The sequence below is a fragment of the Pinus tabuliformis genome, chromosome 9, assembly GCF_031772625.1.
Source record: "Pinus tabuliformis cultivar Carrire ecotype Pingquan chromosome 9, CPIR1, whole genome shotgun sequence".
NCBI classification, from domain to species: Eukaryota; Viridiplantae; Streptophyta; class Pinopsida; order Pinales; family Pinaceae; genus Pinus; species Pinus tabuliformis.
In genome coordinates, this window is record NC_142307.1 from 1,738,642,855 (window position 1) to 1,738,655,840 (window position 12,986).

General features: G+C 36.2%; 1 protein-coding gene across 1 annotated transcript in view; it reads left to right on the top strand.

The window, feature by feature from the left end:
- The first annotated feature begins 1,811 nt into the window (after positions 1 to 1,811).
- LOC149155655 (kinesin-like protein KIN-14I) overlaps positions 1,812 to 12,986 on the top strand; it is a 102,118-nt gene continuing 90,943 nt past the window's right edge. The window contains exons 1-5 of the mRNA XM_089445864.1: positions 1,812 to 2,417; positions 5,226 to 5,298; positions 5,546 to 5,677; positions 6,002 to 6,240; positions 7,379 to 7,706. Of these exons, the coding sequence (XP_089301990.1) occupies positions 2,269 to 2,417; positions 5,226 to 5,298; positions 5,546 to 5,677; positions 6,002 to 6,240; positions 7,379 to 7,706 (921 nt within the window). The 5' untranslated portion in view covers positions 1,812 to 2,268. The remainder of the gene's footprint in view (positions 2,418 to 5,225; positions 5,299 to 5,545; positions 5,678 to 6,001; positions 6,241 to 7,378; positions 7,707 to 12,986) is intronic.

Here is a 12,986-nt window from a genome sequence, read left to right on the forward strand (position 1 = left end):
CTTAATGACATAGAATTAAATGGTAAAAGAACTACACCTTAACAAATTGGGTCCTTGTGAGTGTTTTGTAAATTAATATTTAAGATAATGGTTTATTTTATTAAATGTTGTGATGTACATATATACATACATAGTTATTCATTTTTCTTATGAAAAACTAAATAAGTAAATGCTTTTTCCTTTTTATGACCAAGTTCGGGATCAAATCTTTGTTATCATTATAATTGTACTTTTAACTTAAAAATATAAATCTAAATTTACTCCAAAATTGATTTATATGACTTTTATTTTATTATTACCTCTGTTAAATTACGTCACAACAAATATCTCCTCCAAGTGCAAAATACCTCACTATTCTAAATATATATGAGATAAAATAAAAATAAAAAATAAAAAACCTATAAATGCACATGATAATAAAAAAATAAAAAAATTTACCCATCTACTATTTATAAATAATAACATTTAAATTTTGTAACATAAATCCATATTAAACTCAAATATATTAAATATGGAGAGATATCAATTTTGTTAATATCACCATTTTCAATATATCTACCCGATCTGGATTTGAACGAGTGACTTCACATCAACGAGTACAACCAGTGGACATAATTAATTTACATTTTTTTCGTAAGCTTGGCAAGACTACATCTTCAACATGTCCAATATATCACTTTCTAACATCAAAGGGTGCAACCAATGAACATAATTAATTTACATTTTTTTGTAAACTTGGCAAGACTACATTTTTAACATGTCCAATATATCACTTTTTAACCAGTGGACATAATTAATTTACATTTTTTTTTAACCTCAGCAAGATTATATCTTCAACATGTCCAATATATCACCTTAATGAGGGCGAAAAATTGAACCAATAACTTCACATCAAAAAGTGCCTTAACAAAACACTTGATCACCTTTTTCCTAAAACCCCATAAACAATATTAAATTTAAATATTTGAACTAATTATAATATTGTTATTTTTTTATAACTTATTATATTATATTAACAGATAACCACTTCAATGTTGTAAAATGTGCCTAGGATAAAAGTTTTTTTTATCTTAAAAATCAAATAATTATATTAAAATAAGTAAAATGTTTTTGAGAAGATTTTTCCATGGAGATCACATTATAATACTTTTGTCACGTTTTGAATCAAAGTGTGGTTCATGGTCAACACAAGTTGAAGAATCAGATCATGACTGCATATTAAATAGGGAGAACAAATCTTCCAACAACTATATCATGGCTACATGTTAAATAGGGAGAACAAATCTTCCAACAACTATATTTGACTTGAAAATGTAATATATATTTTATTACCAATTTTATAATTTTTTAAAATGTATAATAATTATTTATTTAAACATCAAATTAATATAGATATTAGTTAATTATTTATAATAATAAAATTTTTCTCATAAACGATAACTTAATAACACAATTTTAAAATAATTTATTAAAGACATATATATTCTTTCTCATTAAATTTATTTTCCAAAATATAAATAATCAGAAAAATAAATACACAATTTTTAATTAATATTTAATGCGACAAATAAATATAATTTTGATTTTTTTTAACACCTCTATCCGTTAATATATATATATATATTTTAAGGCATATCAAATATGGAAAATCAAAATAAATTCGAATTTTTTAACATCTTTATCCATACTTCATACATAGATCCATCGACTGGTAGCACAACGTATCCTATACGTTGATAGCGATGGCGTAGATCGGGATGGGCAAAACATTATTATGCTATTATTTTGGCAAAGGAGGAGGGTTTGAATCTTGGTCCCATGTCCGTTCTTCAGTTTAGGGAAAATGAGGCCATGCATTGTCCCGTGAGCTTTTTCCGCCTGCCAGATTCGCACAGTTAATGGCGGTTGCTTTGAGGCAGCTTTACGCTACTACAACCGGGATTTAGGTACCATCCGGTCCTCGTCTTGCTTTGTATATATTTTTCCCTCCAAACAACTCTCCCACGGCTCGATCCCGGGTTTCTGCAATGCCTAAAAAATAATCACCAAGAACTCATGCAGTCACTCGGGCTGTTTCAGATCTGAATCTCATAGGAGGAGCTCTTCTGCTGGATTTCTTCGGGCCAATTGCATTCGGCATATCGGCAGGATTCGAACTCTGGGTCGTTCACATATGAGATGTGGGCAAGGTGAGCATTTGTCGATCGAGCGAGGGGGGTTTGGCTATTTTTGACATAGGCAGAAGTTTCGAACACGCGATCGACCGGAATGATGGTTGACACACCGTCGCCGGGGAGTATTCAGTACATTAGGACGAGGCGTGAATCTTTGAGCTCCAGCGACGGCACCCCGTTGCATTCCAGGGCCATTGTCCCCAGTGCAGAGGACGACGACAGCGATGGCACGGATTTTGCTCCGTAAGTTTGTTCACACATTGCAACTAGTGTTTCATTTTGTATCAATTCAGCAGCATAAAATGTAGTTAGTTAGAACGCTGTTTTGATATCTTTATGTGACCTCTTTTTTGAACTCGTCAGGGTTGGTTTTATACCGGGATCTTTAAATATATGAACACAACCAAAAAATTATGTGCTTAATATTCATTTCTCTTGTAACACAATGCCCACCAGAGCATTTGCATTTCATTTTATTACCCATAATCTGCCGATTAAAACATTTTATTATGCAATTTCTAACCTCGATAGTTCTGAGTTATAAGACTTATCGGCATAACTTCTTTTACCTGAATTAGCAATAAGACATACAGTTGAGCTGAAAGTCAACTTGCAATATTATAATTGATCTTCTTCTTTTGGTTGCCGAGTGTTTATGATTTTAATTAAACAGGTCTGAATGTTTTGAAGTGTAAGTGCAACCCCTTTGAGGTCAGTGTAATGGCTGCTGTGCCCTTAAACCTTTGGGGCAGGAGTCACCACAATCCCCATCAGCATTAACGCAACCCACTTTTAACACCATATTCATGCGAAAGACATACCGAGGCCAGACAATAAGAGTTTGACTCGAACTTGGCAAACACTTGGATAATACAAAATGTAAAATAGACACTGTCATTTCATTTGGGAAAAGCTCGGACCCTGTATAAACTGACTCGCGTGTACTTATGAGTCAAATTTGCAGTTGGCAAGTCATTCCTGCTGGTGGCGCTGTTGACTCGTCACCAGGTTAACTCAGCTGGTTTTATCAGCCAAGCCAGATTTGGTTCACGGGCCAAGCTTAGGGCGCTATGGCCACTGGAGTTTGAACCTGGGTCTTTAGTGTTGTTAATCACTAGATCACAGTTTGATGGACATAGTCTTCGACCAAAGTAGCAGGATTTGATTGTATTGTCGTTTGTTGAATGGAAATTCGGCAGTCTTACAAAATTTGGTGAATTTTCTACAGTACGAACATGGTATGATCAATGCAGTTTTTTATTGTCCTTGGTAATATACCTCATGTCTTTGATACCCGGATTGACCTATAAAACCCACAAAAACCTGAAAACCCTGAAAATATTAAGAAAAAAAACCTAAAAAGGATCTATAAATATAAACTAAATAGTGAAATTTTCAAGAAACGAATTATTTTTCTTATTTACTCTGTTCCTGAGTTTGAAATTCCTCCAAAATTTGGAACAAAATGCATATTTTTCGTATCTATACTTCCGTATTGGGGATTGTATAAGATTTTTTTGTTACATATTTTGTCCGTATTGGGTCGTGTTTGGATTCGAATCTTGCTATGATGCCTTTCATCGATAGAGTTTGTCTTGGCAAAAGATCAGTATTTTATCTTTGGGTGAATTTTTTTGTATTTGTTTTAGTTTCTATAATTTTGCATTCTCAATTCTGACCTTGCCAAACCATTTGCGGAGTCGAGTCTGGTTACTTTTCTTCAAGCTATGATAGAGCTGTGCAATTTTTTTCTTAATAATGCTTCAAATGGTAATTGGAAATATGCCTGCTGAAATTTGTGGAGTCAGTGTTTGGTTTCACCTGTTAAGGGTTTGGTTTGTGAAAATTCTATTGCCTGCAATTTACATTCATGTAATGCATGAGTAATGATCCTTGAGGAGGTTTTTTTTCTGAACCACCTTGTGGTGTCAATTTTGTGTTTTTGTATTCTAACCAACGAGCTACAATTTCTTAGTTTGATTCTTGTTGATTCTCACTATGCATGCAATGGTCCCTAGCCATCACAGCCATTGAACGATGTATAAAGCTTTGCAATCAGTTTTATTCATGCAATGCACCTTTATAAAGTTTCTTTTCTGAACCATCTTGTGGCATCAATTTTGTGAACCTGTATATATTAACCAACCAGAGGCAGGCAGTTATTAGTTTGATCCTCGTTGACTTTTTACTATGCATGCAGTGGTCCCTAGCCATCATTGCCATTTAAAGATGTATGCAGTTTTGGAATTGGTTTTTGATTGTTTTGATCATTTGCGAAAACTGAGTTTTATATTACAGAATGACCAAAAATACATCGATATTTTGCTTGGACTAGATTGTTTCCCCTGTAAATAACATATTTACCATGTTTTATAAAATGAATGAGTCAGAGCAGAGCAGGCAAACTGGTATCTAAGGTTTTCATAGTCAGGTTGTTGTAGCCATTTATATTGATTGATTGCACAATCCATATTTGGATTATATTCACATTAGTTATGCAGTCTGAATCTTCTATAAAACCATGACAATAACCCTAAGCTTAACATGATTTGTGCCTAACAGTGCTTTGTGGCTTTTTCTTTTCCGCTTCTTAAACAAGTTATTATCTTGCTAAGAAAGAGGAAAATAAAAGAAATGCTGCCATATAAACTTCACTTAAGAAACTTCATGTGATCACAAGGGTCAAGCAACCTATCAGGGGTTTTCATTTCCAGGGCAAACACAAAATAGCAATGAAATAGACTAAAGGCACAACTGACGTTGGACTTGAAGAAGATGGACAGTTTGGCAGTAGTGAACCTCAACTAATTGCATTCATATTCCTCCCTTCTATGAGTGAACTAAGTATAAGTTTATCAGATCACATATTGTGAATAAGAAATTCCCCAGTTTTGTAAATGAAATGTATCTTTTTACATAATCATCTTATGTCAAAAATGTAAACAGAAAGCGGTTTATGTATGTGTGTGTGTGAAACAATTAACTATTTTGCAATGAAGAGGAAGCACAATAATATTTCATTGCCCCTGATTGTTTATTTTATTGAAACAGAACACCAAGGACATTGTCCATGACATTGATACCAGAGTTGGCTGGGGCAATCCCTCTTCTGGAAAGATTCCAGGTATTATCATATTCTGATGTTCTGAAAAGAATTTATTTTGCAAAGTAGTCGAAGCATTTTAAACAATAGCAGGGAGAGATTATTTTGTTAGATTCAATGAACAAGGTGATGCATAATATTAAATCTTTTTGTTGAATGACCTCAGTATCACGCTTGACGTTGATGTTCCAAGCATTTCCTTATTCTGTATCTGTTAAGATTCATTGCAATGACTTGGATCCATGGTTTGTGTGTTTTGCTATGTTAGGTTGAAGGGTTCATCAGATCCATGCAAAAGCAAATGCAGTCTGGGGGAAAACGTGGGTTTTTCTCAAAGAGGTCTGTGGCACCACAGGGTCGAGAGAAATTCACGTTGGAGGACATGCTTTGCTTTCAAAGAGTAAGGATATGTATCTATTTTCTATGATTTGCAAATCTGCATCACTTATAGCAACTGCTACGATCGTTTAAATTCTAAAGAGATATGCATTTGTGTAACTTTCATTTGTCAGTAAGATATCTTCAGAATAACATGTTGCATGTTTATTGAATATTTTCTAACTCTTTTGTCAGGGTGTCACATAAAGATGCTTATGTGAAAATATTCATGTCTTGATAAAGAACACATTCATATTGCAGTCATATGCATACACTTTTTTCTGTTCCAATTCTAAATATGTTTTTAAGGATCATTTGCTAAACTTTGATTTGGTATTGCTGTCAGGAGCCAATCCCAACATCATTGTTAAGAATCAACAGTGACCTTGTAAGCCGTGCAGTAAAATTGTTCCAGGTCGTTTTGAAGTACATGGGAGTGGATACATCTGAGCGGGCAACTCCTTTAAGCATGCAGGATCAGATAGAACTTGTTATAAAACTGTACAAGCACACATTGAAACGTGCTGAGCTTCGTGATGAGCTTTTTGCACAGATTTCTAAACAAACACGCAATAATCCTGACAGGTATTAATAGCTGCGTTTGCTAGCAGCTGGTTTTTGAATGGCTGTTTTATGGATTTCCTCAATTCATGAGATTGTAGCAATTTTTGTCTTTTCTGTTTGAAACTTTAAATTTTGTATCTTTTTAAGTTTTTATATTCTTAAGATCAGTTGTGATGGTTAGAAGCTTGCAAAATAAAGAGAGTTTGGTTTGCTTTGCTTCATGCAAAAATTCAAATGAGATATGTACTTGCCTGATATGTTCGATATCAGTGTTTTAAAAAAACTGTCAATACAGGCATCTCATTATCAAAACATTGGTAATGACTCAACCATTTATAGCAAGTCCTTACTGTTCACGTTTCTTGACGAGCTTGAGCCAATATAGTTTGTGATCGTCATGGGTTCAAATTAACAAATACATACTTGGGCATTGCAAGTTATGCATGGTGGAAAAATGACTTCCTAACTTTGAGCATATATGTTAGATGTTTCAGTGTCAACTGCCTTCCACACTTCCTTTTTGGTGCTATTCATGTTTAATCCTACACACACTCAATTTAGTCAGTTGAGTGGCCTCAATTGCTTTGGAAATTACAGGTTTTTTCTTAAAAGTTGACAATACAATGAGTTCAGCTTTCTGTTTGGTAAAAGATTGCCATGTGCTGCAGAAACAAGGACGTCAGTTAATGCTTAAGAGATTCTGAACATGAAGTTATTAATTTTAATGGTGCCTTAACTCTTTCCTAATCATGGATTTCACAGTTAATTTCTCTTGTTCTGTAATGTTCAACCTTCAGACTACTGCTGGTGCCTTGTTCCTAAGGATTGATGTACTTGTGCTTGGCATGAGACTACTATATGCATTGGTGTTAATGATAGCCTGGTTTCAAGATACCTACCAACTTCAAAAATTTAACATTTTGCACACTATGGTGCAGAATGTCCAATGAGTTCTGTTTTGACAAACAAGGTTTTGTAAATTTAAATGTTATTTACAATGCTTTCTGACAGAATCAAAAGGGTGGAAATACAGTGATATAAATTAGCAATAGGTTCTGGATGATCACGTGGATCATCTAATTGCAAGTTATATACATTTGTTTTAGATTGGTATGTATATTTGGATTACTCAATTTTGATATTCTTAACTATTTGCCAGGTTTTGTTTGTTAAAAGCATGGGAGCTCATGTACTTATGTAGTTCAGCAATGCCACCTGGGAAGGATATCGGGGCATACTTGTCAGAATATGTGCATGACGTTGCCAATGCTGCAGATGGTGATCTTGAAATCCAAGCCCTTGCTTTAAATACATGGAATGCTTTGAAACGTTCTGTTAAGGCTGGACCAAGGCGTAGTATCCCTGGGCGTGAAGAGATAGAAGCCTCGTTGACAGGCAGAAAACTTGCAACAATAGTCTTTTTTCTGGATGAGACATTTGAAGAAATCACCTATGACATGACAACTACTGTTGTTGATGCTGTTGAGGTACTTGGCATTGCCATCTGTATTTTGTGTATGAGTATTCTGATTTTGGTGTTTAATATTCTCTTTAAAATAGATGGCCATGTATATCTGAGGTAGATAGCTATTTCAATATGTTTACAAAACCTGGATTAAGGACTAGTTGAACTGTCTTATATGGTGCTCAGTTTATAATAGAAGGATATACAAATGCCTTAAGATTAAAGAAAGGTGGAAGGATATGTTCATCCTGTTATTCTATTTATGCTTAAACTATGAACTGACATGGTATCCAGCAGAAAAATTTATGCAAACAGTGAAGAATGAATTTCAAAGATATGAGGAGATCAAGGAGCCAATGAGGATGAGGCAAGAAAACAGAGAAGATTTTGATTTAGAATATACAGGATATAATTGCTTATTTAGGAGATAGGTGCTCTCCTATGTGAAATCTTTAATTTATATGCTGAACTATCCTCATAAATGTCAAGGGGGTAAGGTGGGATATAACTAGTAATCATCAAATCCATTATTTTACCTTGGTCTTTGACATCACCACCGAAATGATTTAATCATTAGGACTAAGGTCCCAATACCCACCTCTGCAAAACATTTAATAAATGTCAAAGAGACAGTGTCCTTATATTGGAGATTAGTGCACATCTTTGCAAAATATCTTATCGATATGCTAACTACCCTCGTAAATGACGAGGGTGTAAAGGTGAGATACAACTAGGACTCACTAACTTTGTTATTTTACCTTGGCCATAGACATCATCACTAACATGATTTAATGATTAGGACTAAGGTCTGATCTATCTATCTATATATACACAGAAGATGGTGTCCATATAGAGGAGATTAGTGTCCTCCTTTATAATCTTCCTAGCCAACCTCACAAGTGTCAAAGGGATAAGGTGGGATATAGTTGAGACTAACTCTATTATTTTACCTTTACCAGTGGCACATGACTAACATATTTTAATCATTAGGACTAAGGCAGGCAGTGATCTCCTTTATAAGGACACTATATCCTACATATATGGCAATAGATTGTAGAAATTTTAGAAATCTGCACTTCAAAACACGACAGAAATTTCATCTCAATGCTTGAGGTTCCCCTGATCTGTTTCTTGTGACCTTTCAACCTTATGGCTGACACTGAGATATGAATTACAGCAGCAAATACTTCCCTTCTGTTGAACCAAATATACTAGGCAGCTCAAGAAAACAAACGGCGAAATAACGCACTTGAGTGGGAGAAGATTCACAGGCCTAAGGGCACACTTCCCTTCACATATCAGATATGGAAATTAATTTATAACAACAGATTTAGTGCAGCCCTAAGTCTGCCATTTTATTTCCTTCTTAGCTTGTTAAACCACCTAACAAATCTGCTACCTGCAGATGATAAATCAGCATACCAAACATCCTTAGATACTGCTCATTAACATGTGAGACATAATTCTGGTTTTCAGATGTGCAATGTGCAATAATTTGACAGAAAACATAAAATTCATATTATGACATAATCTAGACACAAGTACATACCATCAGTTCATCAAAAGCTGGTGCATGTCCTATCCACTTATCACAAGTTAGGATACTCCAATCTCATCCAAATCCTAACTAGGACATCCACCATCAACAGTAAATCCTCAACAACAAACATGGCCTTGCAAGGCATCCCATTAAGCTAATCCTATCCTCTCCAAAAGATCAAGAACAAACTAGCATTAACTTGAAGAAGTCCACCCATTAATTTGCAGTTTGCACTGGCATCACACAAGTCTTCTAGGATTCTCCAAGCATGTATTACATAAGCCCCCCAAGCTAGTTATCACACCATACACTAGATCTTCTTCACTCCATTGTTGATGTATTACTTTAGGGTTCACATTGTTTAAACACGAGGCCTTCTTGCATCACACGAGTATAAATGCTCTAAGAAAAACCCTAGCACTTGCCTTCCAAGCTTCTTGTCCATCCTAAGGTTTACATCCTAGAAACCCTAAGTCTTCGCTTGCATCTCACAAGCCACATGACCTTTAGACAGTGTAAAAGTGGATATCAAGACTCAAGAGTACCTCAACATAAGCTGCAAGCCCTTTTCATGTTAAGTATCACACCTGTTGGAAATACTGAGAGGGGGGTGAATCAGTGTTTCTTAGCACTTAGTAACTTATTAAACCTTTTCAGAGCATTAATTAATCTTCACCATCAAATCAAAACATAAATGAGCAGTAGACAAAAAACCACCGAACGCTTTTCTAATAATTTTGTGAGTAGTGAGTACATCAAATGCTTCAGTTCCAACTGAAAGGGAAACCCCAACTTCCTAGTACTCTAGAAAAACGTTCAATTTGCCGGCTCCAACTGGAAGGACGCTCCTACGCACTAGCAAGCTCCAATTTCCCCTAGCACCACCCTACCACCCTGAAGGTGACTCCGACCACCTGCCTAGCACCAGACAACTACCCTGAAAATGATAATAAATTTTTCAGGTGCTGTGGGCTCCCGTACCAGGGTCAATGACCCACTTACAATGAGTACACTTCTGCAAATTTGTGGGCTCCCATACCAAGCACAATGACTTACAATTTTAATGATAACAACCCTTACAGATATACAATTTGAAAACCCGTTTTCCCGAAGCCCAACTGCTGCTTGCCACAAGATGGCCAGACCGCTGCAATCTGATTAATGACACGAGCCCTTACTGGCAACCTGTGAAGCCCTTATCCAAACTGATCAATATGAACCTCTCACTGCTGCTATATAAGGCACTGAATCGTACTCTGTCAGAAGATGCCCACTGTGCAAAAGCCTTTACTTTAAGGATGAAATTCTTCCTTACTCAAGACCATTGCTGTCAATTTCTTATTGCAACTTCAAAGAATAGAGCATTGCTATGACAATGAAGGCACTGCTGAAGTAAAGAATGATTATGTAGCCCAACTGATTACTACTGAAAGTGTGAAACTCTAACTACAAATTTCTCTGCTTTTGCTTGTAAATGATTGGAAATGTTCAATGTAAAAACATATCTCAGTCTGCTTGTCAAGTCACCTTGGAGTTTCTTTGTGAATAGAAGACCATAAATGCAGTGAATTGATTTCGAACTTGCTGATAAAGTCATCTTCTTTTGGCAGGCTCAAAACAAGCACGCACACACACACACACATCAGAACCGTGTCACTGTAGATCTTTCACCATTGATTGTTTGTACTGGGGAACATGTTGCTGTAGGTGTGGCATCTTTTCAACAATCAAGGATCTAGGCTGTAATATGACTGTGACTGTTTCAGAATAGGCTGAGAATTAAAATAAGTTCGTTGAGAACAGTGATGATTTGAGCCTTTAAACTCTTCTCCACAGAACTGAGTTCAATGCATCTTACTAGGCCTTGATGATCTTTAAAAGGGAAACTTGAACTTCTGAGACATACACCACTGGTTCCTTCAAAATTTGCAGTGATAACCCTTCTAATAAGGGCGAAAATATTCAGATCACACTCAATGTATTCGCTACACTTGGAGCACCTTCAATCTTCATAACGTAATGTTTAGTAGCATGCACTAAATCATACACCGCTTCAAATAAGACAATGCAGACTACAACCTTAATCTTGTACCCTTCTAATAAGGCCGAAAATCATCAGATCACACTCAATGTATTCGCTACACTTGCACCTTCCATCTTCATAATGTAATGCTTAGTAGCATACACTAAATCATACACCACTTCAAATAAGACAATGCAGACTACAACCTTAATCTTGTACCAAATAAGCCACAGAGTAATATTGAATTAGAGGATTCTGTTCTGAGGTGAATCAATATTCATTTGCATGACCCACAGAACGCGACTTTTGTAGCCAGGAGTAACTGCAATCATCACAATGACTTCTTCAAACATATAGACCCGAACTTCTTCAAAACAAGTACAAATGGTTTGTAACAGACCTATATCCAGGTGTTCTTTTGTTGATCTGAAATGCTACAAATGAGTTGCCCTAACAAAGACCGAGTTTCTGTTGAACTTCAAAATCAGTGCCATAAACACTTCGCTTCCCAGATCATACCTGCAAGAGAATAGTCCTAAATGAAATTCAAAACCAAATCAAAGCCAACTTAAGAACCATCTCGTCTGTTATAGCATTGTCCCCACAGTGGCTGAAAAAGATTTCAGAGCTAGATTAGTCAAATGATCATCGTTGAGTTGCGTACATTGGATGATAGATCAAATGTCTTTTATAGACTTGGGAGGGGCTTCAAGGAATGCAGCGATTCCTATTTTGGAGGAAGGAATTTGAATTTTGAATTCAAATGTAGAGGGAAAATTCCTTTGGGGTTTTTAAAATTTGAAATTAATTGCCTTTAAACCACCTTTTTGATTTTGGACTTTCACAAAACCCTCCAATTTAGTCTTTTTGCCACAAATAAGATTATTTAAATCTTTTGAGAAGAACCTTGTTATCTTGACCAAAAGGATGCTGCCACCTCAACACCCTTTGGGGTTTTTGCCCACAAATTGGGTCCTTCTTCTTCAATCTGTCATAGCTCACAAACCGTGAGGCCTCTCATAGCATGCCGCTGGAAACAATTCGACGAGGAGAATCCATCGAGGATGATCTTGACACGAAACTCTATGAATTTCCATGTCATTTTGTTTGACAAAAGGCAGGGCATCTCTTAGTGTTGCTTGGGTTGACATTCAGTGTTTTAAAAACCTATCGGTTTGAACTGGTAATCGGTCAAACCGACCAGTTCATTAGCCGAGCGGGTCAAACCGGCAGAAAAACGGGGTTCGACCCCTCGCTTTGCCTAGAAATCACAAAAACTGTTGCTAACCAGCGGGTTTAGGACAGAACCGGCCAGTTTATGGTCAAATCTGCCGGTTCTGTCCTAAACCGGCTAGTTAGCTGCCAAGGTCGCAACACAATTTAGGAAGCTTCTAGGGTGTTTTGGAGGGAAAATAAGGGTTGTTTCCCTCCAAAAACACCCTCATTTGCCTCACACATCTCATTTGGAATTTTTGTGAGTTTGATTGGGAGCTTGGAGAGTGTTGAGTTTTCGCTAGAGTAGTGGAACAACAAAGAGTTTGAGCTAAGTAGTAGTCCTCATGCCTCCAAAAGCCAAGGATACTGCATGGGCAATTGTGATATGATTGATGGCAAAATGATCTGCAAATATTGCCAAAAATCTATTGGAGGAGGGGGTATTAACAGGTTCAAGCAACACTTGGCTAGGATAGGAGGCCATGTAAAGCCATGTGGAGCATCAAATGAAGTAATAGGGCATA